General features: G+C 40.8%; 2 protein-coding genes across 2 annotated transcripts in view; both read left to right on the top strand.

Moving 5' to 3' along the window:
* The window catches only part of DYNC1LI1 (dynein cytoplasmic 1 light intermediate chain 1), a 30,310-nt gene extending 20,348 nt beyond the window's left edge, over nt 1–9,962 (top strand). Inside the window, exons 8-13 of the mRNA XM_063325250.1 lie at nt 118–229; nt 1,326–1,385; nt 1,511–1,555; nt 2,456–2,576; nt 2,748–2,906; nt 5,124–9,962. Coding sequence (XP_063181320.1) covers nt 118–229; nt 1,326–1,385; nt 1,511–1,555; nt 2,456–2,576; nt 2,748–2,906; nt 5,124–5,236 — 610 coding nt within the window. The 3' untranslated portion in view covers nt 5,237–9,962. The remainder of the gene's footprint in view (nt 1–117; nt 230–1,325; nt 1,386–1,510; nt 1,556–2,455; nt 2,577–2,747; nt 2,907–5,123) is intronic.
* A 2,162-nt stretch (nt 9,963–12,124) lies between these two features.
* CMTM6 (CKLF like MARVEL transmembrane domain containing 6) lies at nt 12,125–25,109 on the top strand. Its single transcript, XM_063325249.1, has 4 exons — nt 12,125–12,300; nt 17,988–18,164; nt 19,110–19,208; nt 20,713–25,109. The coding sequence occupies exons 1-4, from the start codon at nt 12,178–12,180 to the stop codon at nt 20,860–20,862; spliced, it is 549 nt and encodes a 182-aa protein (XP_063181319.1). The 5' UTR covers nt 12,125–12,177; the 3' UTR covers nt 20,863–25,109.
* Nucleotides 25,110–26,111: the final 1,002 nt, after the last annotated feature.

Genomic DNA, 26,111 nt, shown 5'->3' with positions numbered 1-26,111 from the left:
CAGGAGAAAGGGAGCTGTGACAATTTTCCTGGCTTTGGGTTCTGTGCAGTTCAGGGTTGTGTACAAGAATAATCTGAAGTAACAATAGAATTTAAAGCCAAATAATCCTTTATCTAGTCCTGCAGGTTGGGATAATGACAAGAAGATAGGAATATTGCACGAGAACTTTCAGACACTAAAAGCAGAAGACAGTTTTGAAGATATCATAATAAAACCACCAGTCAGAAAGGTAAATTGAGATGTTCTGGCATTCAACTTCTTACCTATTCATTCACCTGTCAGTTTTTTGACTGTTTTTATCTTTGAGACTTTGCTTCCAGTTTATCATAAGAGTGTGGTAAACTGTGTGAGGCTTTCTTTTGTCTTTTTATTTTGCTCTTAAAGTTCATTAGTTATCAAAAAATCTTTTTTTTTTTTTTGCTCTATAGCTCTTCTTCAGTTTAGAGTGTTGGTTTTTTGTTTTTTTTTCTGCTGCTGTTACATTGTTCAGGACTACAAATATACCTGTCTTGCTTTTAATATGTATTTGGTATTGAAAAGCCTGTGTCATTTAACTGTTGGTCAGGTTGAGTTAGTATTTTTCAAGAACACCCCATTTTGCTCCAAGCTGCTCATAACTTTATAGTGCTTTCTGTTTCTGTTGGAGTATTTAAAACAAGAAAGCTTGAGACAGTATAAAATCCAAAATAAACATGTGAAAACGGGTTTTACATATATTCAGTGTATTTTCTCTCTCAGACTATTTAACAAAATACTTTGACAGAACTATCTGAAAACATATGTGAGGTGGTTGGACAAAATACCAGCAGCAGTGGACTGGGATCTGAGATGTCTCTGACTGGGTCATATACCAGTCTAATGCAAGACAGGTGAAGAGTCACTTTTGCCATAGTGATATATAAAATAATACCAAGGTGGGGCCTTGATAAGTTAAGAGATGTGAGCGTGCTGCAGGGTGTGTGCATCTGTGAATGTTTCTTACTGATCCTGAGACCCCTGAATGTGCCTCGTAACTGTTTACTTAGTTCCTCTCTTACTGAACGCTTTAATAAACTTTTTAATAGGTCTTTCTACAAGTACATATAGAGACTTATGCCTGCCAGGTCAGAGGAGTTAATGATACTTCTATTTCACTTCTAATTAACTTAGCTTAAATGGAATCATGAAGTGGCAGTCTTAAATATAGAAAATGCGGTCTGCAGTCAACATAGTATTTTACACATTTACTTCGTTATTGAATGCCTTGGTCATATTCACCAGGAGGTATAAAAGGAAATATATATCTATCTTCTGCCCAAAATGATGTTAATGTGTTTGTATTGCAGTTTGTTCATGAAAAAGAAATTGTAGCAGAAGATGACCAAGTGTTTCTTATGAAGCAGCAGGTAAATCTCTGTCTGTAAAACAAGCAGCCAGTGTTTCATTTAAGAACATTCTCCATGCAAATTTGGGGTTGTGTTCTTAGTCACTGTAATATCTAACACTACACGGGTTTGTCTGTTTTTTGCAGTCACAGTTGGCGAAACAACCACCTACTGCTGCAGGAAGGCCAGTGGTTAGTAATAAATATTTTAAATATCATCACGTGAAAATTATTAACTTTCACATATTTAAAGAGTTGTTTGTTTTATTGCACTATGAAATATTCTTTGATCTAATTTTCTTAAACTGCTTAGTATATACATCATATACTGCTCTAAAATGATGACTTCTTCACAGCTAGTTGTGACAACTTTTATTGACAGCAAGGGCTAAATGCCATGGCTTTACTTTTCATATGTTAGAATGTATCTAAGCAGTTAATTGACTCCCCTTTCTGTCCCAAGAGTGTGCCAGAGAGCCAACTATGTTGGCTGAATTGCCTTGGTGAGTTTTATATCCTAAATTTGGCACTATCTGTCTAGGAATATTACTCTGGCATAAAATTAAGGTCAAATGAAAACCACGACATCATCTACATTTAAAATACAAATAAAATAACTGAAAAATAACATAAGTTTAATGGGGAGCATGTGATCTTATAAAGGTAGCTTTACCTCTTTTTAAATGAACTGCAGACATGGCTTGTTATCCTTGAAGTAATGAATAACGCTTTTCCTCCTGGGCTGCATTTAGTCCTTTCCACAGTATTGGTGGTATGTGTTGTCTTTCCAAGAAATTTGGAGTAGTTGCTCTGTGATCCAATCAGTGCAGTTTTCATTATGGTCAGAGGTGCTACAGAGTAACAGATGGATTTTCAAGTTTCTCATTGGGATAAAATGAAAAGCTTCACTAGTGCTTTAGTTGCACTAGAGTTGATATTGTTAAGAATGTTATACAAGTGTGAAAAAGCTCGTACATAATCAGCAAAATCTAATCCTGTGTCATTTCAGTTGCATGGGATACTACATTATTTAAAAGAGTACTTGCCACTCTTATACAGCATGATTTTTTAATTTATTTTTTTTTTGCATAGGATGCCTCTCCAAGAGTTCCTGGTGGATCTCCTAGGACACCAAATAGATCCGTAACATCAAATGTTGCCAGTGTTACACCTATCCCTACTGGGTCAAAAAAAATTGATCCCAATATGAAAGGTACCTTTTCTTATGAGGGTACAAATGCAGTTGGGGAAGTAAAATAGCTGCGTTGCCTGCTTTCTTTAATATGCTTATTTAGATTGATTAACACACTAAATCAGTATTTACTTAGAAAATCTGTTTTGTTTCAATTTTGTGTTGTGGGATTTTTTTTCCCTCCCCTTGTAGCTGGAGCTACTAGTGAAGGAGTCCTGGCTAACTTCTTCAATAGTCTCCTGAGCAAGAAAACTGGTTCCCCTGGTGGCCCTGGCGGTGTGGGTGGTAGTCCAGGAGGAGGTGGCACTGGAGGTGCTGGCAGCAACTTACCACCATCAGCAAAAAAGTCAGGTATGATTAATGATAAAAGATCAACTCAATCTAAATTGAGAGTGGTGGATCATTCCTATTAGTATAGTTTATCGGAAGTTTGAACACTACTATATTTAACCAAATGTTTTATTGGATATGGGTTTTGCTTTTGTTCTCACAGCAGTTTAGTATTGCCTTTTTATGGCTTTCAGAGGATTAAAGAAAAACTTTTCATGTAGCTGTCTAAGCATGAATTGTGTCCACGAGTTCTTCATTTTTTTCCTTTGCTCCCCACCATCCCAATAAAAAGTCTTATGCTATAAGCCACTTTTCATATTATTCAGATATATTAGGACTTTATTTCAAGTTGATTTTTTTTAACAATACCATGAGTGTTAAAATAATTATAAATTTTCTTTTGCTAGTGATCTAGCTCTGATGTGATGAAGGCTTTGTTTGAGTTTGGTCGCAGCTTGTAAAAATACTTATGTATTTTCTGTTGATAGCCTTTTTTGTATGATGTGATTAATAATTAGTATTACTCTAAAAATGTCTAATAGTGACTACTGTAAAGCTAGATGCAGGACTACTCTGGTGCTTCTCGCTATTCCAGATTAAAATGTTTCTGTATTACTTAAGAATGTACTTTACAGACTTCTTCCCGCCCCACTTCCACAGCGGTTAGTAATGCTGCGCTTACGTGAAAGTGCTGGCGTTTCATTGGTACTTGACATTAGTGTTTACTTTTATGTAGTAAGAGAAAGCAACACACTTCCCACTAACATCTTATGTAGACAGATCCTGAATTTTTTTTTTTAACATGTGTGCACTTCCCTTTTTGAAATGCAAAGCTCATTTGGCTGAGCAAAGTTTACGAGTGCTTCCTGATCTGCTGCAGGCAAAGTCAGCAGCGCTGGTCTGAACGGCACATGGCAATTGTTCAAACAAATGCAGCTGACGCAATATGAGGTACAGAGAGCACCCACTGAAAAATCCCGTGGGGAGAGGCCAGCAGCGGGTTTGGGTGATGCCAGGCAGATGGAGGCAGCGCTACAGAAAAGTGTTGTGTCCGGGGCCATGGTGGCAGAAACTTCAAGAATAGAATTAAACTATTAAGGACCAAAAATGTTCTCAGAAATTTCCTCATATGCAACAAATGAAGGGTTAGGGCGTAGCCAGTTTAACACTGCAAAGGATTAGGTTTTCAAGGAATTACCATAAATAGAAATAAGTTTGGCTTAGATGTGGCCTCTTCAACTTCCTCAGTATTTGCTGTCTAGTGTTATCTGTGATGCTCACTCTTCAAATCTGACAACTGGCTGCTAAGACAGTAGTTTGGGATTTGAGAATTACTTTTCCCCTCAGCAGCTATGGGAAATTCCTTGACTTATTAATTGGAATATTAGCTGCTTTGATTCTGATGCAGTATTAGTTCAATGATCTGAAGAGCAGCAGAGTTCATCTGGCAAAAATTAGCTTTGTTGATAGTTTCTGTTAATTTGCATCTTCAGAAAGGATGCTCGGATACTGCTAAAACTACATGCATGTCAGAATTTTCCTTTACAGCCCAAGATACTGCGCACACTTGTCATGGTGTTAGACTCTAATATTCTGCACTGCCTTTTTCCATTTTTGTCTCCTCCGTTCTTGTGATAGAACATGGCAGGATAGAAACTTCTAGACTGGGGAGTAAGAGTTAAGAGTAAAATGGTGGGGGGAAAAATGGTTTGTTTTAAGCTTGAATCAGATCTAAGTGTGACTGCACAAATGTTTGCACCGTTCCAAGTTAGGGAGGCAGTAAGTGGGTGAGGAGAGAAGGGGATTTGCCATCTGCAGGTCTGTGTGCAGCCTTGAGCAGCGGCGTCAGGTTTATGCTGACCGAGTACCTAGAACTGACTTCACTGGTCTGCGGTGAAACCCCTGATTTACACTCAGAATTATTTAAAATAGTAGTATTCATAACTGCTAGCCTTGATACTTTTCTGTCTTTTATGCTTTACATTAACTCTTCATATACTGACAATTAAAATATAATTATGGAAGTTTCTTTGAGAAATTGGAAATACAGAAGGATGTGACTTTCTCTCTACCGTTTCCTTTGTGTTTCTTGTGGGGTTTGGCCTTATGCTTTTACTCTGCACCCAAAGTGCGCAGTAACACTTTTTAGGATTTGTCTGATTTGAGAATTAAAAATACTATGGGCTTTCCCAAAACTGTTCCATAAACATGACTGAATGATATGCACTTATTTTGTAGGTCAGAAGCCAGTTTTAACAGATGTTCAGGCAGAATTGGACAGAATTTCACGAAAACCTGAAATGGTCTCTCCTACAACACCTACATCTCCCACAGAAGGTGAAGCATCTTGAAGACACCAAATAAAACCAATTGTTCAGTTTTCTGGGATAATTCATACTTGCCTCTGCCTCTTCCTTCAGTGACTGGAACTAAAGAACTGAAATACCTTTCAGAACACAAACAGTTGATGTCTGTCTTTCTTTCATGTGTGTTGCCCAACTTTACAAAAGGGAGCTGTACAGATGGAAAACAGTTATCACATCTTGTAGGAGTACCGTTCACAGTGCAAGAATAGTAAATTAATTTTTTTCTGGGTTTTGTTGAAAAGTCAGTGTAATTCTGTAAAATTGCAGTATGTCCACTTAAGTGATAGGGGTTGCTTAGAGCAGCAAAACTGATACACACCACAGGCACTTAATTTATATTGATTTCCCAACCTGTTAGGCAAGCTTAATACTATCTTAAATAGATTAACCTCTACAGGAGAGAGTTTTTGGAAGAAGTAATTAATTGCACAAAGCTCTAACAACAACAACAAACTCCAATTATACTTGAACACTTCATTTGGAGTATGGTTAAAAAAATCTGTTTGATCTCCACTGAGATTTACACTGCATTCAAAAACCCATGCAGAAATTCATTGTGGATATAAGACTAAATTAGTAGCCAGCTTTTTTGGTTTTTCTCTTTGATTAATTTCAGACACTGAATAAAAGATGTATAAAGAAAAAGCAGAGGTTAAATGTACAGATTATCAGTATCCAGATTTGTCTATATATATATGGCTCAGCCTTAATGTCCCCCACTATGTTTCCCACATTAGATATGGTTTAAAATTGGTCATCAAAACTGTAATCAGTTAATAAAGTATTCTCTGCATTCAAATTTAAATTAATTTGCTTTGAAGCCATGGTGTTCTTGTTTGTTGACAGTTAAATCTAAGGATGTGTAAAATGTCTTAAAACATGGTTTTATATTTTACTTCTCAGTGAATATCACTGGTAGATATTTAAACTTCCTTAAAACATTGTTTCTGGAAGGAAGTGATTAAGTTTGCAGTGTTTGTTCCTAGGAGTAAAACTAGTTTATCCGACTTGGGTGGTTTCTGCTGTAATGTGTTTTAAAAAAAACTAGTTACATTAAGGATCCTGCTGATGGACTCCAGTATATTGTTTTAAGAAGTAGTTTGCCAAGGTCAGGACTTACTTAAGCTTTCAGTACACAAATGTTGAGCATCATTTTACTGTTGTGTGCGAAGTTTGTGGTCACTTTCTACTGACAGCCACAGAACAGGAAGTGTAAAAAGTGTATCCTGATCAAACAATTGCCAAGAGACTTCTTTAATGAGTTCAGGTTTTCTAATATTTTTAAATCAGGAAGTCTTATGTTAATTTCTCCCATTACTGAGAAAACTTCTGAAATGCTGGAGAGGAGGGGGATAAATCCCCTTTATTTTGAACATGGTCATACTCTTCTCCAATTCCTGCACTCTAGTGCTTCTAGTGAATTACCTCCATATTTTCAAAATACCTAAATTTGCTTAAGAACAACGTACATTTTGTTGCATGTTGAACTCCCTAAAGTTAAGCATACCTGTTAAAATTGACTCAGAATATTGAACGGTGGAGTGACAAGTTTCAGTAGAGATTCTCAACTATGGAGCAGTTGTCTAAGCTGGAGTCCTTAAATTTTTGCTTACGGCAGTGACTTCAGTAAAGGTGGCATATCGGGAAATGTGTGACCTGCTGATGAACAACTGTATAGAATAAATGAAGAAAAAAAAAATTAAGCTTTTGGTCACGGATGCATGGCATGCATCAGTATCAGAGCAGTTCTCTAGATGCTGTACGTAAACTTCTTGAAACAGAATTTGAAATGTGCTTGAGACATGTGCTTCTGTCATCACCAATATGCGTCCTCCTCCAGCTGCAGTGGCATGTGTTGGTAGGGGGAAACTTTGGGTTTTTAGGGAAGCATCTTTAACTAGTTGGTACTGTCCAAGATTTTGAAAGAAAACTATAGCTCCTGCAGTCTTTAATTTAGTTCATTTGAGCATCTGTCAAAGCACAATACCCTTCCCAAAGCTGGAAAACTAGACATGTAAAACATTGACTTACTGCACTAGGTGCCCTTTTTTTGTGGAGGCTGGGACGGGGGAAAACCTTACTAATGACTCATTATAATTTCACTTCTTAAAACAAAGTTGGCAAAATGTCACTTCCGCATTTTTAAAGCTTCTAAATGTACTTCTTCCCTAAACCCTGACAGCTCTTTGTTTTTTGGGGTTTTTTTAATTGTTACTTACAAATTATTATTTACAGAAAGGCTGTCTCCCTATCATGCCTTTTCATTCTATAAGACTAAAGTAGCCTGCTTCCCTCCTTAAGGTTCAGATTCTCTTAACGCTCCTGTCACTGTCTATCTGCAGCCTGCTCATCCTGTCTTGGGGGGGGGGGGCGGGAAGACTTTAAGGTATCCTTATCACATAAGGAAAATATGTGAGAATGTATTCCTGTGTAAGCTGGTGGCCTTGGCTTCTTGTTCCCCTCTGATGAGAACAAGACTACTGGCCTGGTTGTTTTGTCCCCTTGAGTTGCAATTCCCTTGACTACTGCTTTGATTAGAGTACACAATTAAGGTGAGATTTACCAGAACTATCCTGCAAAATGAGTCTCTGTGACAGAAGGCCCTTTTCACGAAAGGTGGTTCCTGTGAATCCTTCTCCCTGTTCTCCTTTCTTCACCATCAATTCGGACACCAAAACTAAATCAGAAATAAATTGGATAAAACAATGAAGCTAATTTGGCAGCAATACATTTGCATAATCCTTTATTGTGCTTTCATGCTCTAAGCTGTAGATAGGTTAAGTTTGTGATGACCCCAATTTTAAAGAGAATAACAGCATTGATAACTTTAATTTTGCTTCTAATCACTCTTCTGTGCCTTTAGTATTTTAGTATCATTTGGTACAAAGTTCCAGTCTGGCACACAAGATGCAGAAAGCAAAGAGGTAATACAAGAACTACAGGGGATAATTTTTTGATAAAGAACAATTAATACTTTTTAAATGCTTTGCAGTATGAATACTGCAAAAACACTACAAAATAAATAAACCAAATAAATTCCTTTAGCTTTTCAGGGCTAGTTCTGTGTAGGCAAGGAGATGATTAGCTTCAAACTAAACTGTTCTGGGGGAATTTTACAAATCTCTTCTTCCTTTTCTCTGCCCCATTCCTGCATCAGTCCTTTGAGTATACTGGTTGTAATAAAGCTGTTCTGCAGATTTTAAGCTTGAAAATTTTGAGTAAGTGGCCACTTTATTTCCAGACAGTTCATATTTTTCAGCTGAAAATGTCAGTCTCTGAAATGTCCGTTACAGGGACTAGCTACCATACTACACACTAACCTTGAATTTCTAGAGACGCATATGAAATGCAAGTACCAGGCTGTTGGGCTGCAGGCTCTTCTTAGGGAGCAAACTTGATTTGCAGTAGGATGTCTGCAGCTGCAGAACTGTTGCCTGTGGAATACCTCATGGCTTTATGCTTCTCTGTGCCACACAGACACATGCAGAAAACCACTGACAAGAGCTGGCCTAACCCCGCATTTGAGAAGTGTGGAGAGTTGGAGGTTTGGTTTTTTTTTCCTCTTGTGACATAAGGGATACTCAGGAACAGCTGTTAAAAATGCTAATTCTTCATCTTCGGCTGTTTAAAAATCACACATTCTAGCATGTTAGCATGGTAATTGGGGTTTGTGAAGTTCAGTTGCAATACTGAGCCAAAAAATACAGCCTCAAGAGCTGAAGAAGCTTCAGCAGATGCAACATGGTCAAGTCTTTTCTAAGCTCTTTGTCGCAGCCCTTGGAATATTCCATTTGGCAGCTAGTCATCCCGTATTTACTTCATGTATGAATACACAGGGCTCGAGTCCCAAACAAAAGCTGTTGAGATGCTGTATGGGAACACCAGAACTGAGACCAGGGTGACAGACATGCCGCTGTGACTTCAGTGGAACTCCCCAAATTGTGCAGTAGCAATAAACCTCATCACCCTTCAAACGAAACCAAGCCCGGCTCCTTCAGTGGTTTGGGCTTTTAAGCTGCTTTCCCATTCCTCTGCTTCCTTCTACCTCACCCTCCGAGAAGAAAAGCGAAAAAAAAACCCACCCTGCCCTCCAGAATATTTGTTCATGAGGTCAGTGAAGCCCTGCTGCCAGTTCTGAGTGCGAGGGACATGGGCTTTAGTGTCACGCTGTCACACAGCACAAAGCCAGTGCCAAAGAGCCACCGGGGCGCCACTATGAAACCTGTGATGGAGCCCCGGCCTGTATCCACCTTATTCCAGTGGCTGGCATTTACTCAACTGCTTCGAGAAGCTCCAGTCACGCTTTTTTTTGGTAAATTATCTCAACATCAGTGGCAAGGAGTGGTAACTGCCATACAGCTATACTGTCTACACTGTAATCTCCCCTAATGAGGTGGCTTTCTCAACTTAATTGGTATTGCTTTTTGGTCACTATGGTGGGTATCTTTGGAGAAGACGTAATGAGGGAGAAAACTAGGTCGCTCATGACTAATCTGCTTCCACCGATCTCCCACTCTCCGCCTGGCTGACTGGAGATGTTTCCGTAGCTCAGGATCTAACTCCTGGGCTGCTTCTCTGCCAGCGTGTCCTGCCTTTAGCTCTGGTCCTGCTATTCCGGCAGAGGCCACAGGGGGCTAAGGAAGACTTCTCTTTTTGGAAAACTCTGTCAGGTGTAGCACATAAACAGAAGGAAATGAATAGACGTACATCTGGAATGGGATTTCCATTACATCGCAGCCAGCTAATTACAGTTATTTGCATTAAACAGGCTTTTTATTTATCGTAACTGTTGTTTCGATTTGCATTCCCTCTTTAAAGGAAAGATACTGTACTTGAAAGACAGTGCTGATGAAAAGGCTGAAGAACACCTGCAGTTTGTGTGAACAGCAGCATTTGTATGTTTTAACATAATGCTCGGAAGTATTTTTAAGCTATCAGGTCCTATGCTGTTGTCCAGTTTTCATTCCTTCTCTGTCACATGATCTCACAGTTCCTGTGGCTTTCTGTTGTTTTGCTTTTCCTGCACCTCCTTATAAATAAATAAATAAAGTGGCCTAAATAAGTTAGGCTTTAAATGGCAAGCTAGCCTTTATAATTCATGCATAATTGATATGTATTTCCTGGAGAAGCCCTGAACAGGAAAAACAACTCTCAAAGACAGCAGTAACAAGGAAAAGGTTGCCAAATATTTCATCTTCTGTAGGCTTGTTTTGTGTTTCTGTGACTCCTTGAAAAGCAGTCTCTCCTCAAGACAGTTATCTTCGATACCAACATCGGTGTTCATAATCTAGCAATGCTGCATTAAAACATTGGTAAAGAGTCAAAAGGGAACAACTACAAAATAGCCTTAAATGCTACTGAACACCTTAAAAGAACTGATAATTTCTTCTGTCTCCGTTAAGTCCTGTCTCCCTCAGACCACAGCATAGCCTAGTCACACACTTTGTGGCTTTGGAGTTATTCAGCCAGTTTTGAGATATTATCACGGAAGAAAACAAAACAAAGGGGAATTTCCTTCAGAAGACAGATGCCAGCCTCTGTAATGTAATCTTATTTATAATGTACTAATGTAAAAAAAAAAAAGGTAATGGAGGCACTGTGGACTCATAAGTGGTAACAGTAAGTGCTGCTGATTACACCTACCTGCTCAGTCCTGCAGTCTGGGATGCTGCCAGCAGAGCTACTCATCCCAACCCCAGGCAGAAGCAAGGGCACACCCATGGTGACACCTTACTTATTTTAGCGGAAACTCCCATGCCTTGGGAATTACGGGACTTGCCCTACACATTTGCCTCTCAAGCCAGCTCCTGCAGCCGAACACTGCTTATGGCATAGAGAAGCCTGTATCATCCTGCCTGGGGACCCGGCATGTTCCCCTGGCTTGTAGTGTCTTACCATGAGAGGCTGGCCTGCTGGTACGCATCCATCATGGAGCATGGCCCAACTGCTTTTATCTGTCTGGTACTACTCCATCTGTCCAGCTAACGGTGGCCCTTGGTGGAATTAAAAATAGCACCTACCTCACGGGTCACTGCAGCACACACCCTGCCACCTCACTGCAGGGGTCTGAGAGAGCGGCAGCGTCCCAACAGCCTGCTCTGTTCCCTAAGAACGTATAAAGCTAAGGTTAAGAAAGCAAATTGCCACCTTTTCTATCAGTAGACTGTATTCGACTGAATCTCACTAAGTCAAGTATATCTGAACTGGACTATCAAGGACCAGAATAGTTCTGTGGATAATACGTTAATAGAATCATAGAATTCTCTAGGTTGGAAGGGACCTTTAAGATCGAGTCCAACCATTAATGTAACACTGACAAAACCCCACCACTAAACCATGTCCCGCAGCACCAGGTGTACCCGTCTTTTAAATACCTCCAGGGACGGCGATTCCCTGTGCAGCCTGTTCCGACGCTTGATTAATAATATGAAAGTGAACGTAAAACACCTTTGCTTACATACAATGGGCTCGATCTACTCTTACACAGGTACCAAAAGCTGTAGCTTCTTTTAAAAGTTGATCTGGGTACGGAAGTATGTCAGTAGAGACTTGGCGATACTGGTGTTTTCTCTCATTGGCAACAAGGAATGTAAGCACGGAGAGCTTTGCCTTAAAAAATCCTTCTGCTACCGTCACCTCGTGTGACAACAGAAAAGTAAACAGGCTTGTATAAACTCTTCTTCACAAGCACCCCCTTACAAAACGGGCAACAGCCCCGGGCCTGAGGCGGCCACGGCCCAGCGCTCCCCGGCCCCGCCGCCCACCCGCCCCCTCAGGCCGCCGGGGGGAGCCTGGGCGATGGCTGCAGGAAGCGCCTTTGTCCCGCCGGGGCCGAGGCGGGCCGCCGCCTTCTCCTTCCCCTTCCCCGCCCCTGCCACCGCCCTTTTGCTTTCGCTTTGCCCCCGCTGGCAGCCGGCGGCGCGGCCATGGAGAACGGCGCTGTCTACAACGAGACCACCGAGCCTCAGGCCAAGTCGCCCCGCCGCCCCTTCGGCTGCACCCTGCGGCACCTCTGGGGATGGCGGCTGCCCGCCAAAGCGCTCCAAGCGGTGAGTCCCCTCCCTTCCCCTCCCCTCCTCGCTCCTCATCCCGGCGGGGAGCGGGGCCGGGGCGGGCGGTTGCCGTATGACTGACTGACTGACGGCCCGCCTGCCTCCGCAGGCAGCGGCCGGGTGGCCCTGTCGCCTTCCGCCCCGTGGCCGGGGACCTGGCGGGCCTGGCGCGGAGCGAGCACCCCCCGGCAGAATGGCTGCCTGGAGCCGGGGAGAGAAGAGGCCGAAAGCCTCACCGAGGCGGCGGCGGCGGTGCGATGGGGGTGAGGAGCCGGCGCCGCGCCGCCGGCCGGGCGCGCTGCCGCCCTGTCAGCCACCGCCGCCCGGTCTGCCGTACGGGTGTCCCGGCTTGCCCAAAGTGCGGGTTTGGCGACCTCTGGATTTAGGGCAGCCTCCCCCCGCGTCGCTTAAAAATAGAACTTTACACCAGCTGGGGGAGATGGCGGTGCAGAGGCTTCAGGGGAGATACTGCCGTGGGTCAGGGAAGGGCCGGCTCCACCAGAAGGCCCGGCCTCGAAGTGCGGCAGAGTCGAAGCCCACCTTTGGTGGTGGTCACTGAAGGGGCGCAGGCTCATACCTCGGCTGGAAAGCTGGCACGGTGTCCTACAACACCATTGCCCCTCCAGGTTCAGATTGTTTTACGGTGGGGGAGTGACCGGCTTGTCCCTTTCCCACCTTCTGGCTCCAGCAGCAGGTGCTGACGTGTGGTGGTCGGCTGCCACCAAGGTTCAGTGCTGTGGCTGGCACAGTTCAGCTGCCTGCTGTCGTTACGGCTTAAAATCAAGGGAAACTTAGTATTTTCTCCTGAGGATAGATGATAACAGGAGGTAGAAGCCGTTGGTGGAAGCTCAGGGTAGGGCCGTAGAACTGGGAAGGGCTTGCTGGTTCCTCAGGTCTGGACCTCCCTCTCCTGCTGCACCTGCAGCCCGTTTGTAAGCTAAAATCAGGGCTCTCGTTTCTCCCATGACTCGTGGTAGAACATTGCACCAGAAACATGCAGTGTTGATGGTGGCGTATTGTACGGGACATCACAGTGCCTCTCTTTGTGTTGGGCAGTCCTGTGCCCACCGGGAAATAAAAGGCTTATATTCTGCTGCTTTTTGCTATGTGTAACATTATTCCTGAACGCGCTCTGCAGCTGGGGGCACAATTCAGACTCCTGTCAGTTCTGCGCTCTTCCAAAATGTGCCATCACAACTGCTGATAAGCTCACGAAGAGAGCGTCATTCTTAATTACTGGCAGGGCGGTAGTGAAACTGCCAGTGGGAACGGGCAGCTGACTGTAAATGTGTGTCAGGGTAGATTTTCCAGCCAGCAAAGTGGCTTTTTAGTCAGATGTCTCGTGCTTACGGGAATTGTAGGTGATTTCCAACCCTTTCTCATTACATCACCATTGCAGAAAAGAGGACATACGGTTTTTAAACTTTGTCTTACACACAGTCAAAACTCTCAACCAGAAACATAAGATTATTGAGTGCTGGCGATGACAACACTGCCAAAAATAATGTTTTCTAAGAGTGTTTAAAAAAATCACACCCAAGAATGCTTTACGTAAATAAATATAATAGGACATAAACTTCTAATTAATCTACAGGAGATTAATAAAGTAAGACCGGCTGGCTGTTGCTCACAGACAAGCAGATCATTTATATAAGTAGTTTCACTGACTAAACTAAACTATTACGTATGCAAATTTACTGGTGTACCAAAGTCTTAAACTGTTTATCTGAAGAGAGGCATTATTTAAAAAGCTTTCTAAGTAGAAAAAAGAAAAGTTTGATTATCCTAAACAGGATGGATAGCTGCTTGATATGCTCCTAAAGAATTAGTGGTTTATGGCCTGTACCTGTCCTTCAACAAGAGGAAAAAGAAAATGGAAATATAGTCATTCACCCTCCTAATTTCCAACAGTTTCCCCCCCCTTTTCTTTCTCTTTACTAAAATGCACAGATCTTTTAGTTCTTGGTCAAAACACTTTGAGCAAGTCCCAGAAATTACTGCAGGTGGAAGCGTCAGTATCTCCAGTAAGAGAAATATTCCTGTTTTGGGAAAGTGTTGATTTTTGGAAATGCCAATGATGGTGATGGTTGTTAACATCTATTAGCCTTGTATTACAATAGCGACTGTAAATTGCTACTGGGATTATGCAGTGATAATCACTGGTGTGGACTGCTCAACAGGTTATTACACTCAGAAAATCAGCTGTCTTCATTATAGAAGTGATTTTATAAACCACTGTGAAATCACCTGCAGAAAACCACTTTCTAGACCTTAGAAATGCTTTTCTTCTGATTAATAATGGCATACATTGTAATCTTAGCCTGCCTTATTAAAGCTTTTTGGGCAAATGAAACAAGGAAGATGTAACTGCCCAAAAGATGCGGGGAGGCATGCTTATTGCAGGGCTTTCTAGATTTTTTAAATTATTTTTTATATATATATATAGGTGGAATGTTTTTATTAGTCTGTGACTCATTCACATTTTGCACAAAGGTAAATGGCACAGCGCATGTTGTGCCAAGATTGAGGTAGGAACAAATTCTTATCTAAAGCAAAAACGATCGTCATCAGCTATTGTTTGACTTTAACAAAAATGCCTTAACTGGCAGGGAAAATTGTGATTCAGTCTTAAACATCTGCTCTTTTTCTGAGCTGTTCGCTTCCTATAGCAGCCCTGATTGCGGAGACTTACAGAATGAATATGTGCACCCATCTCAACTAGAAGATTTTGTACTGGGAAAACCACTGCTGAGCATTTTCACGGGCCTGTTGGAAAGTTTGTTGATCTGCTTTATTTTTGCAGCATTCTTTTGTAGCCTTTCACTTATTAAATCTAGAAGCTTGACACTTGTGTGGAAACTTGCAAGAGTAATGTCAGTATCAATGAATAACTTGCTGTTAAGGGACAGATTTCTGGCGTACATATGGACAGATAGGACTAATAATTAACAGGAAAAAAAAAAAGGAGAAGTTAAAAACTGCATCTCCAACGCTGCTTTTCCCTTTACAGCACATGAGGAGGCAAGCAGTGCATGTGTATGGTGAGGTGTGGAATTTCCTGCAGGAACCAGCGAGCCTGGTGCCAGCCTCTCTGTGTCCCCGTGCGTGCTCTGAACCGTGCCCTGACCTACCTGCCGGGTCACCTCTGCCTGCCCGCCAGCGCTGGCACTGCAGCGGCGCAGGGCTCGGGGCGAGAGGGAAGGAAGGTGGTGGTGGCGGCTGCCTGCTTTTCTCTTCAGGTGTTACCCTGAGCTTCAGGGTGAAAGAAAATCTGCCCACAAGGTTAGCTCCCAAGAAAATGAGGAACTGCTGAGCTGCCCCTCTTCGCTCGTTATTGATGGCTCAAACAAAAGCAGTAGTGATATTCGAGGTATCGGCTGCTAGGGATTCTCCATGGGATCGGGGTGGAGAAGGCAGATGTTAAAAAAACAGAAGGAGCTTTGGCTGCTTCATATAAGGCTGTAGAGGCCTGCGCTCATCCCAGGGCTAACGCTGATGGATGAAGTTGGATCTCCAGCAGAACAGTTCTTGGGAAGCTGAATGAAATGTGGGAATCTCCTGGCTTGTTTAAAGCAGCTCGTGTATTTGCACTGTATCTAATAGCGGGATATTACTAAAATGCAGATGAGTAAGAGAGAGGATAATCTTCTGGCTAATACTAGAAAAAACTTCTTGCTATGCTCTATAGCTGTAACTATATATAAACTAAAGTTAAGAACTACTCTTTTAGTGGTATTTAAATTTTTATTTTTTTTTTTGTAGCAGGACAACAGAATAATCCCTTTTGTTTCTCATAGTGATATCAAGAAGTAGGTTAAGAAACCCAAGCAGAACTCTCTGGCAGCTTATAAATGTGCTGTTGATACACTACTTTAATGAAAGTTCTTCAAACCAAAGCTTTTTTAATGATGTACTCTATTTTGTTATTCAGTTTATTAATAAAAAATTGAATATTGACTCGGACAAGTCCCACGTAGGACTTTACTTCGTAAATCTAATTTATTTGACCCTGAACCCGTTATAGCTACTCTTTGAGTGGGATTTTTTTTTTTCTACTTGTTTGTACACTCAGCAGAGAGGTTTTTTTCAGTTATTCAGATCATGTTATGGTTATCTGGGCTTATAAATTCTCTTAAGGGCAGGTTTATTTTCTTTCTGTTCTGTTTCATCCCAGGTGAATGTGATGGCATTCAGTTTTCAGTGCTGATAAAAAGAGCTAGAACTATACGTGAAAACATATCTCACACTTTAGCTGACCTCGTGAAAAATGTGAAACTGGAAGTCATTGGACACAGCCGTAAGCACATCTTTCGAAATGCAAAACAATACTTAAAAACTGGAAATTCAGAGTTCAAAACATTCCTTGGGCAGCCATTGTAGTCACTGGTTTAGGTGCGAGGGCTGCTGAGAGGTTTGCCTCGCCAGCCGCTGCGGGAGAGAAGGGAAGTATGTGGAGGCCTGATAGTAATATTGCAGTTTCCCAGCTCGGGTTCTTTCCCTTTCTGAGATCCTGTTTACTTTACATGATTGCAGTGTTTTCAAAACACGATACTTTGAAGTGCCCTTCTGAGCTCTGGCTTAGCAGGGGGGAATTTATAGTTCCCACGTGCTAAATTGTTGTTCTTATTTTTACTGTCTGAAAACTAAAACCAAAGTCTGGTGGTTATTTTCCAAGAACAATTCTGAATTTTAGAATTTGATTTTTTTAATTATTTTTTTTTTAAAAAAGAACTGTCGACCTCATTATTGCCCATATACTCTTATTAAAAATATGGTCATCGTCCTTAAATCAGCCTCAATTTCATGACCAAGTCTGATTCCTACTAATGGTTTTGTTTTAATTTGGTGAACTCCTTACTATAAGGATCTAGAACCCTGTGTCAACTTTATGGGAAGAAGGAAACTAGCAAGGAGTGGCCAAAATGAGAGAATGTTTAAATAAAGCAATATTCTTTCCTGTACAATAAAATAGAAAATCTAGCAGCAGATGTGTGGTGACTGTATAGGAGTTAACTCTTGTTCTTTCCTCAAAATATGCTGTGGTAGGAAGGTGAACATAAGCTTCTGCCTAGATTAAACACTGTCCAATACGGCTTAAACGTAGTTTAAAGTTTTGGTTCCTATAAGTACAGCTGAGCTTCTGTCATTACTGGTTCATAAGCACGTCAGCTATTAGCTACATGCGCTTTCTCTGAAGTTTTATCAAGGGAGGTAACGTCAGCTATTAACTTTCAGGGAGGTTGTTGACTGTGTCAGTGCCATCCAGTTTCCCCCTCTGCCCTGAACCCAAATGCATTTCAAATTAAGTGCAGTTTAAGTAGTTAGCAATAGCGTTTTTGCTTGTTCTGAGTGGGATGTGTGCTCTCCACGCTGCCCGCCTCCTCTGCTTCCAACTGCACAAAACCACAGATCGGGAATCTTGACTGCCTAATCAATAAGCCTGTATTTGGCGGTGTGTGCTCAGCTTACCTGAGTGTAGTTTATCGACCAACTTTAATAGCAAGTGTACACCATGTCACTATATAATTATTTCTGCCTGTAAGAACATAGTGCAGAATTTTACCAGGTTCTTTGTAAATTGAAAGGGTTTTTTACAGCTGTCTTTATTAATGTTCGTATCGCAGACATCTATTTGCTGAAGATATTAGAGACTCGATCCAACTCAAGCATGTTATTGTTTGCAGATTCTCTCTCTTCTGGCTGTTATTTGTGAAGAAATTGTGGAGGATTGTATCAAGTGTGGAGGACTTTACTTCTTTGAATTCACAAGCTGCAGCGCCTTTCTTTTGAGCCTCCTCATCCTGTGTGTGTATTGCACTGATGTATACGAAACGTTTGGCGAAGAAAAAGTACAGAAAGTGGTAAGGAAATATTTAAAAAAAAAAAAAAAACAAACCAAAAAAACCCCACACAAACCACAAACCATTTCTTTCAAGTTTAAGACTACCGCAGAGTGAAAAGGTTATACAGAATGAATCTCCTTTTCTGCTCTATTTAAAAGGCAGATTAAGGTAGCTTATAGTTAAAAAATGAGTCAACTTTGAGAATCCCTTTTATATTGACAGCTTTCCTAAAATTGTCGTGCTGGTTACCTGCAGGGTTTTAGGACTCGTGTGAAAGTCTTTCACGCAGACTAATGCGACTGCATAGTCATCACATGTACGTACGGAACACAGTTTACTGCAGGCATGATACTTGTAACTCGCCTGTTTACCCTGTCTGTTTTCCTACTGGGTGTAGCCAACCTCCCTTTTGGTAATAATCATACTCATTACAGTTTATGCTTTTATATTTCAGAAGACCCAACAGTGGTACAAAGTTGCTCTGTAAAGTCAGGAAGAATATTATACTGTCTTAAGAGTGTCCCTTCCTATTTTTCTTCAGAGCAAATGGGAGGTTTTTTTACGTGAAGATACAGATAAGGGAGTGTAGTAAGAGATTTGAATAAGCACGTTTACTTACAGGTTTCTGATTTCCCAAATGTTTTACATGGGGAATAATGCTAGCATGGTTGACCTAAGCTTGAATTTGATTGTGAAAAAATGTTAGATGAAATGAATGAAATACTTAAAGAAGACAAAAACAGGGAAGTATGTAACGCAGACTCTTCTAAATAGTTGATAATGTTGAATGTTGTTTGGAATGTAGTTGTAAAATATATGTTCTGAAGCTTCCATTAGCATCAAAGTTTCAAAGCATGAATTCACTGGCAGATTAACTCAGCTGCTACTGTGATGCTTGTTCTTTTTCAAGTAGTGTATCTACAATTCTGTAACATTGATTTTTTTTTTTATATATATTTGCAGAATTTTTGGGCCATGGTAGCCATAGGTGTCTGGTTTCTGTTAGCATCAATAGTGCTTGCTGCGACCAGCTCTGGGTCTGCTGTTGAAAAAGCTGCATGTGTAAGTCTTAAAATAGTGGGATTTACTTTGTATTTGTCTTATGTGTTAATTTCTCTGCCCTCTAAACTTCACTCAATTTGCAGGGAACAGAACTCAGTGCATTGTGATGTTTCAGGAGGAATTGGCTGTTTCAGATCTTCCAGAAATTTACTGTAGGAAATCCAAAGAGCAGGCATTCCTCGGGATTTCTAGAAAGCTCCGTGTGCACTTGCAGCTCCCTAGCATTTGCGGCTTGCCTCTGGGCTCCTCAGACTTCACTGCCTTGGCTTCATATTATTCCCTGTCATCTGTCACTGTTTTGACATTGCCATCTCTCACGCCTTCCCCAGTTCTCTGATATCCTCATCTCTGAAATGCTTATTTTTTTCCTTTCATTGTCCTTTCATAATGCCACCCCCTCACAAAGTCAGCAAGAAACCATGGCTTTTGCCAGGCGTTACATGGCATATGTGGAGAATGCTGACTTGCAAACACTGCAGTAGTTTCCTCAGTGACAGGAAAAGTTAGAAGAGCAATAGGGCACGGATCTCCCAGGGAGCACTGAAGAGGCTCAGGGCAAGGCACTGAAGATGCTTTGGGATGCTGTGAATGTTGTAATTCCTCACTCATTTGGCATTTCTATAGAATAACCTTAGAATAGTGAATATGTGAGTTTAAAAGATCAAATTCTGATTTTATTATTGAATGAGAAAAAAATGAGTTAGAAAAGAAAGGAAAATAATTCTGTTCCACAGGCAGCATGAGCTGTTAGAGATACACAATTTTGTATTAGTCATCTTCCGTGATGTTGGTCTATTCAGACCTAATGATTTGTTTATAACGTCTTTCAGGTTTTTTTCTGGAGCTGGAAAAACAGAAACTATTGTGATTTAAGACTTACTAGTGTCGAATTGCTTTGGGACAAACCAGTCGTGTAAAATCTAGGTAGAAGTTAGAGTAATGCATGTTTCTTTCCATATTTGAAAGAAGCTGCTAAGAACAACCTTCTTACTGCTATCTTGCAATGACTAATAATGAAATGTCGTTAACGAAATGTCATCAACAAAATGTCATTTCATTCCCCCTTGCTGACCAAGTAAGGACTTGCTTAGGGTCTGCAGATTTTATCTCCCTTCACATTCCATGTTTTACTCTCCTTCATTTATTCCCTTTAATCAGCAGCCATCTCTTGGATAAATACTCTGCTATACCACCAAAGCCATGCTTCTGTAATAACTAATTTTTGTAATAAAATTAATATATTTTACTATTAAGGTCTGTTTAGAACATATTGTAAAGTTCACACTTGATTAAGAGAAGGAGAACTGTAAAAATTTTTGCATTAAATATGCTAGAATTATCTGATCTGTTTCTAATATAAATGGAACTACCGATTTGAGGAGGACTGTAATCTTAATATGTGTTACTAACTTATGTGAATAGTCCAGCAAATCTCTCCAAACAATGTTAGAATACTGTTAATGTTTGTACATTTTAAAATCATATATTTCTTTCGCTTTCACAGGCATTTGGATTTCTTGCAAGCAGTGCATTTTTAGCTGAAATTATTGTAGAGTATTTTCTCAGTCGGAAACAAAACGTCGACAGACACACTGAAAATCCTGGCAACACTCAGAATGCCACAGAAAATCAGCCACTGAATAAACAAAGCTAACTTTCTGGAATTATTTCTTTTTTTTTTTTTTTTTTTAATGGAGCAAACTAAAATGAACTTTCGGTGCACTGTAGGTAACAACTTCTGTCTCTTCATTTTAATCAATTTTGTACGCACCGCTCATCACAAATTTTTATAGATCCTTAGGTCAAGTAATGGCATCTTAAGCATCATGTTCTAAGGTAACTGGTCCTGCTTAATAACTTGTCCTGCCGTCTGTCCAGGTGACGTACATTAAAAAAACTTGTGTCTAAGTAGAGTAACTTCAGGACAACAGTGTGCTGATTTGATTTTGACAGAGATGACTAATAAAGGTTTATGCGTGATCCATAAATTCCAAGCTATACCCTAAAGGTATTTTCCATATAAATGGACCAGATGCTTCTCTTATGAGTTATAAATTAGTACAGTGGAATTCATTTTTGTACTTACTGGTCAAACTGTGAATGTGAAAGGGATACCTAATCAGAGCCTTACAGAAATGCTTATCCTTACATAAGGGTTTTTGGTTTTACTGTTCATGCGCCTCAGTTCTGTCTCTGTAGATCAGTTTAATGGAACAGCGAGTGTAGGGGGTTTATGGGGAGGGTAATGTAATGGTATATTAAGGAGACAGTTTTGCACCCCATGATTGTCAAAGTTTGGACTTGTATGCCAGAATCGTCTTTCAGACTGTTTCAAAACCTATAAAAGTTGCAGGAAGAAACTTGAAAAGCCAGCTCAGAGAGGAAAAAGATGAAGAATAAATATTTTCACGAAGTAACCCCAAAAGTGGCAATCTGAACATCAATGGGAAAAATGTTACAGCACGCTGGTACTATCCTGTTGAATAATACTTGCAGGGTTAATACCACGTGCAGCTTGTTTATGCCTAGTAAATGGTGAGTTTTACCAGAATGGTTATGGACCCCACCATTTTCTTTGTTTGTAAATATGGCTTTAGCTTGAGACTTCTTGCTACTGACTAAGTCAGTTGGTAAACAGGTAAATAAGCACTTGTACCCTTGATTTGTCTTAAAAGCGATGGCTGTCGGACTGCAAGAAACACTACTGATGCAACACGTATCAGACAAGTGACAGACGTATCAGTCCCGATGTTGATGGCTGTAAAAGAAATGAAGTGGTGAAAAGGTGTTTTTCAGATGTCTGAGGTAGAAGCATGACTGCTAGACCTCGCTTAAGAGATAAGCCTTCAAAAGTAGGGCAAATTGCTGTACACCAGGAGATGTTCCAAAATACCAAAGCAAAGGAGAAAAAGCTGATTATGCAAAAACAGTTCTTGTTTGCGCGCTTGTGGCATTTGCCGTGTCTTCCAGGCATTAACTCCATTTCATCAATACCCTAGTCTGATAAATGTATAGTCCTGTAACCTGTTGTGGCAGCATTGAGACTAAGCCCTCCAGAGGGGAAAAGGACGAGGAAGCTGTTGTAAGGCAAAGGACTGTAAAAGAAGGTCAGAGGTTTTTTTCCAGTGCTGCCACTTTCTGATCAATGTGAGTTTGTGATGTTCTCTCTCTAAACTCTGAGATTTAAGCCTAACACTACACTTTGCTTGCAGGGTGTAAAATCAAAACACCAAGTTTAAGCTGTAGCTTGGTTTCAGAGCCATGCATAAAAGGCATACTTCCCTTCATAGAATTTCCTGCTTTGTGAAGAAGAAATGCTCTTTGGACTGCCTTTTTTTTTTTTTTTTTTTTCTTAACTGTATTTATTAGTGTCTGTTTGCATTAAAACCTGATCTCAGTCTAGGTGAACAGAGCTTGCTGTCTCTGAAAACTGGGTAGTTTAGAGATGTTTTGTTTACAAGCCATGCTACTGGTGATATGAAACTTGCCATAATAAGAAATATTTTTGCTATGATTTGCAGTGTCTTACTTTAGGGATTGTGTCCCTATCTATGACTAACTTTCTAAGGGAGTTTTTTATTGCCCAGGACTCTACTGAAATTGTTTTCACATCACAATATCTGTAGTCTCTAAATCTTGATCTATAATTAAAAGCTGTAAATATAGCGTAAGAGTAACACTGTGCTGCTGATATTTATTAAGCAATGCAGCATCACAATGGGACTTTTATCTTGAGGTAATTTTTCTTGTAATTTTTCTTAGCTTGAAAATATAGGAGTCCTGGGTTTTAGTTGCTTTGCTGTAGACTTTTCCCCACCCAAGTGCTTTGTTACCAGTGTCCAGTCCTGAATTGGAGGATAACTGGTACTGAAAAGGATCTGTAAAGTCATCTCTCTGTCTTGGCCTCCCTATCTATGATATCTACTGCTGATACTTCACAGAGAAGCTGAAATACAGAGCAAGTTATTTTTATGAAAAAGTGCCACAAGGAGTTGATGTCAGAAGAAGGTGACTCTGACTGAGATCTCCTGCCTCCCATGATTTGACTATTAGGCCTTTTGAAGCAAATGCTGCCAGCCTTTGCAGAATGGTTTGATGGATTCTCCTACGAGATACATACTGGCATCCCTGGCTAGTTTTCCCATATGTCACAGGCATTTACTAATAGGAGAAGTCCTGCTATTCTTTAAACAATACATAGTACTCCATCCCAAATACTGTCTCGCTGATGTTAATCTGTCACATAGTAGTTAAATACTAGGAGCAGATGAGCCACATACTATTTATAGGTTTAAGGCAATTGCTAAATTGTTGCTTCCCAACCAGTTGTTGGCTAACAAAGCAGTTTCTGTACTGGTAATCCTAGGTTTCTAAGTATGAGGTGTTCTTTTTGTTCTGTTTTAAAATAGTTGAGAAGCAGGTTTGCTAGTGTGTGTGCTGTTTTCTGCTTCTGCAAGGTCATTCCTTGGCTGCTTTATCAGCTTCCTGAGATACGGGGGCAGGCGTGTGTCCCTCCTAGCTCTGCTGCCCTCCCAGGCTAGGGTGGGGAGAGACTTCCTTGCAGTCTTGACATGCCTCCTTTGATGCTTCTGGTGTTGGATCCAGGCTTTGAGTGTCTGCCTTTTAATGAGACCGATCCCAGAGAATGGCGCTGGAGGTGGATTAAACATCTGGTTTTGCAGGAGCTCAGCGTGTGTGGCTGGATGCCTCTTACCCCTCCCGTGCTCCACCAGCAAAGCGGTCTGCTTCTTTCCCGGCCTGCTTCTGATGTAATCAGCTTGCTTTATTTAAACCGGCTATTTAAATTGCGTACATTAAGGTGTCTGATTTTGACTGAAGTGGATTTAGGGATTGTTCAGGAGAGCGGTGGGAGCTCTGGCAGAAGTGCTGTTACAAACAACTGTCTTAAATATCTTCATCTGTTTGCAAAGTTATCGCTTCTGTACAATCTCAACTGGTAGTAAAACCTGTGGAAAGAAGCAACTGGCCCAGTGCGTCTTCTCCCTTCTTCACCACGGTGCTCGGCAGCGGTGTTGCGAGCCTGCTCAGACACATTAAAAGCTTTTATCTTTTCCAGTTGAGCCCATCTGAAAATATTTAAAGGCTGTGCGCCCACTTTCAGGCTTTGTTTACAGTGCCTTGAGAATCATTGCAGAGGATTCTCCAGGACGTGTGAGGACTTGCTGTTAAGTGGCTGGACCGCGAGTTTCTGCTCTGAAAATCTGTGTGTGCATTGTGTAGATTGTGATTGTTAATTTTGTGTTGGGCATTTAGCCCACATTAAAATCACAATGGCACCAGTGCCCTTTGGGCTCGAAATATGTGAAGGAATTGTGCCTAACCGCTCGGGCTCTGTGCCTGAAAATAGCAGGGGAGGGTTGTGGTCTGTTACAGTTGAGTTTTACCTTTTTGCACCTTCCGACTCGAAAAAGCAGTGAGTTCTCTCACACAATTCTCACAGCTCTGCACGAGATGTTTTTGCATAATGGGCGTCATGGTGATCCTCGTTCAAATTTGTGCAATAAAAATAGCAAGCTTCTTACACTGAGGGAAATACTTTGTGAAATATTTGAAAGGTTATATAAAATTGTAACGAGTCGAGATGCTGGTAGTGCCTTTAAAATGGAAATTCACCTTTGTTTTAATCTATTGCTGTAAGCATAAGCAGATCTCTCGGTCCTAAATTTTATGCTATTCAGATCTATCTATCATTTTTACTATCTTTGAGAATTTAAGTGACTTAATGATTATTAAATCAGGGTGATAATACAGTAGTTTTATATATATGAAATAATTCTATACAGTTTTGTTGCCAATGTTGCCTTGAATTTCCATTGAAATAGTTTTGAAATGCTTAAATATTTTTCCATTCTAAACCTGTGGTCTTTTCTAATGTATTATGCTTTTTTGGTCTCAAGAACTTTCTAAAATATTTTGTAATAATTTTTTAAATAAAATTATTAGTAAATAACTTAAGCGTTTCTCATTTCTGCTGCTACGATTTGGTGTCGCTATGTAGTTCTCCCAGAGCAAACCATAGGAAATAACGTCATTCTTTGTTCCTGGCTTGGAGGAAAGAGCTTGCGTTGTGTTTGCCTGTTACTGGGGAAGAGGGTCCAACTTGCAAAACTGGATATTCTCACTGCAGGTTTCCAGGAGGAAACGTCCGATAAGGTCAGTATTGCCTCTTACCACAGGGTCCAACCTCTTCTAAATAGCCTTTTACCCCTACCATGGTCTGTAGGTTACTGTGACAAGCATAATTCAAGTGCTGCTTTCCCATTGTCTTGATTACTTTGAGCTGAAAAAAATAAAGGAAGGAGGACAAACTAGCTAAAAAGAGCAAGTAATTTCTTCTGGTATAGAAAAATGCAGGTGACCGAGTTACGTGGTTGAAGGGGAGCTGCTGGATCCTTTTTAAAAATGTTTGCCTGATTGTCAGTGGTAGGGGGAGAGGAAAAGGAAATAAACCCGCATGCTTTCTGGCAGAGGAGCTTTTTTATTTCATAATCCTACAGATTGCTTATCACCTGGTGGTCCTCTTGGAAACCAGAGGAGAATGGCGCTTTCTTCATTGTTGGCACTGAAACTGGAATGCCATCGTATATTCTTCTTTATATTGTAACATTAAAGGTGAAATTGTCTCTGTGATGAAGTTGCCAGAGACGAGTGCAACCATAAGGATTCATAAGGGAAAAAGGTCTCTAATGCTTTTAATTACATTTGAAAACGAGATGGAAGAAAACAATCGAGGCAAAATGTTGTATTAAAAGGGTATGTCAGTGGTGGATTTACACAGTGTGAGAAAATAACTCGGAAGTCCTAAGAAAGATTAATAAAGGTTTAATAATTCGGAGCATGACCACACAGTTTAAGTCCTATTATCGCTAGAATCGTGACAAC

Source organism: Chroicocephalus ridibundus, chromosome 2, assembly GCF_963924245.1.
Source record: "Chroicocephalus ridibundus chromosome 2, bChrRid1.1, whole genome shotgun sequence".
NCBI classification, from domain to species: Eukaryota; Metazoa; Chordata; class Aves; order Charadriiformes; family Laridae; genus Chroicocephalus; species Chroicocephalus ridibundus.
This window is presented reverse-complemented; position numbering and strand designations above follow the sequence as displayed.

Coding starts and splice junctions, on each gene's coding strand:
- CMTM6 (XM_063325249.1), top strand. CDS start 12,178: ATGGAGAACGGCGCTGTCTACAACGAGACCACCGAGCCTCAGGCCAAG. Junction 12,301..17,987: donor CCGCCAAAGCGCTCCAAGCG/GTGAGTCCCCTC, acceptor TATTGTTTGCAG/ATTCTCTCTCTTCTGGCTGT. Junction 18,165..19,109: donor AAGAAAAAGTACAGAAAGTG/GTAAGGAAATAT, acceptor ATATATTTGCAG/AATTTTTGGGCCATGGTAGC.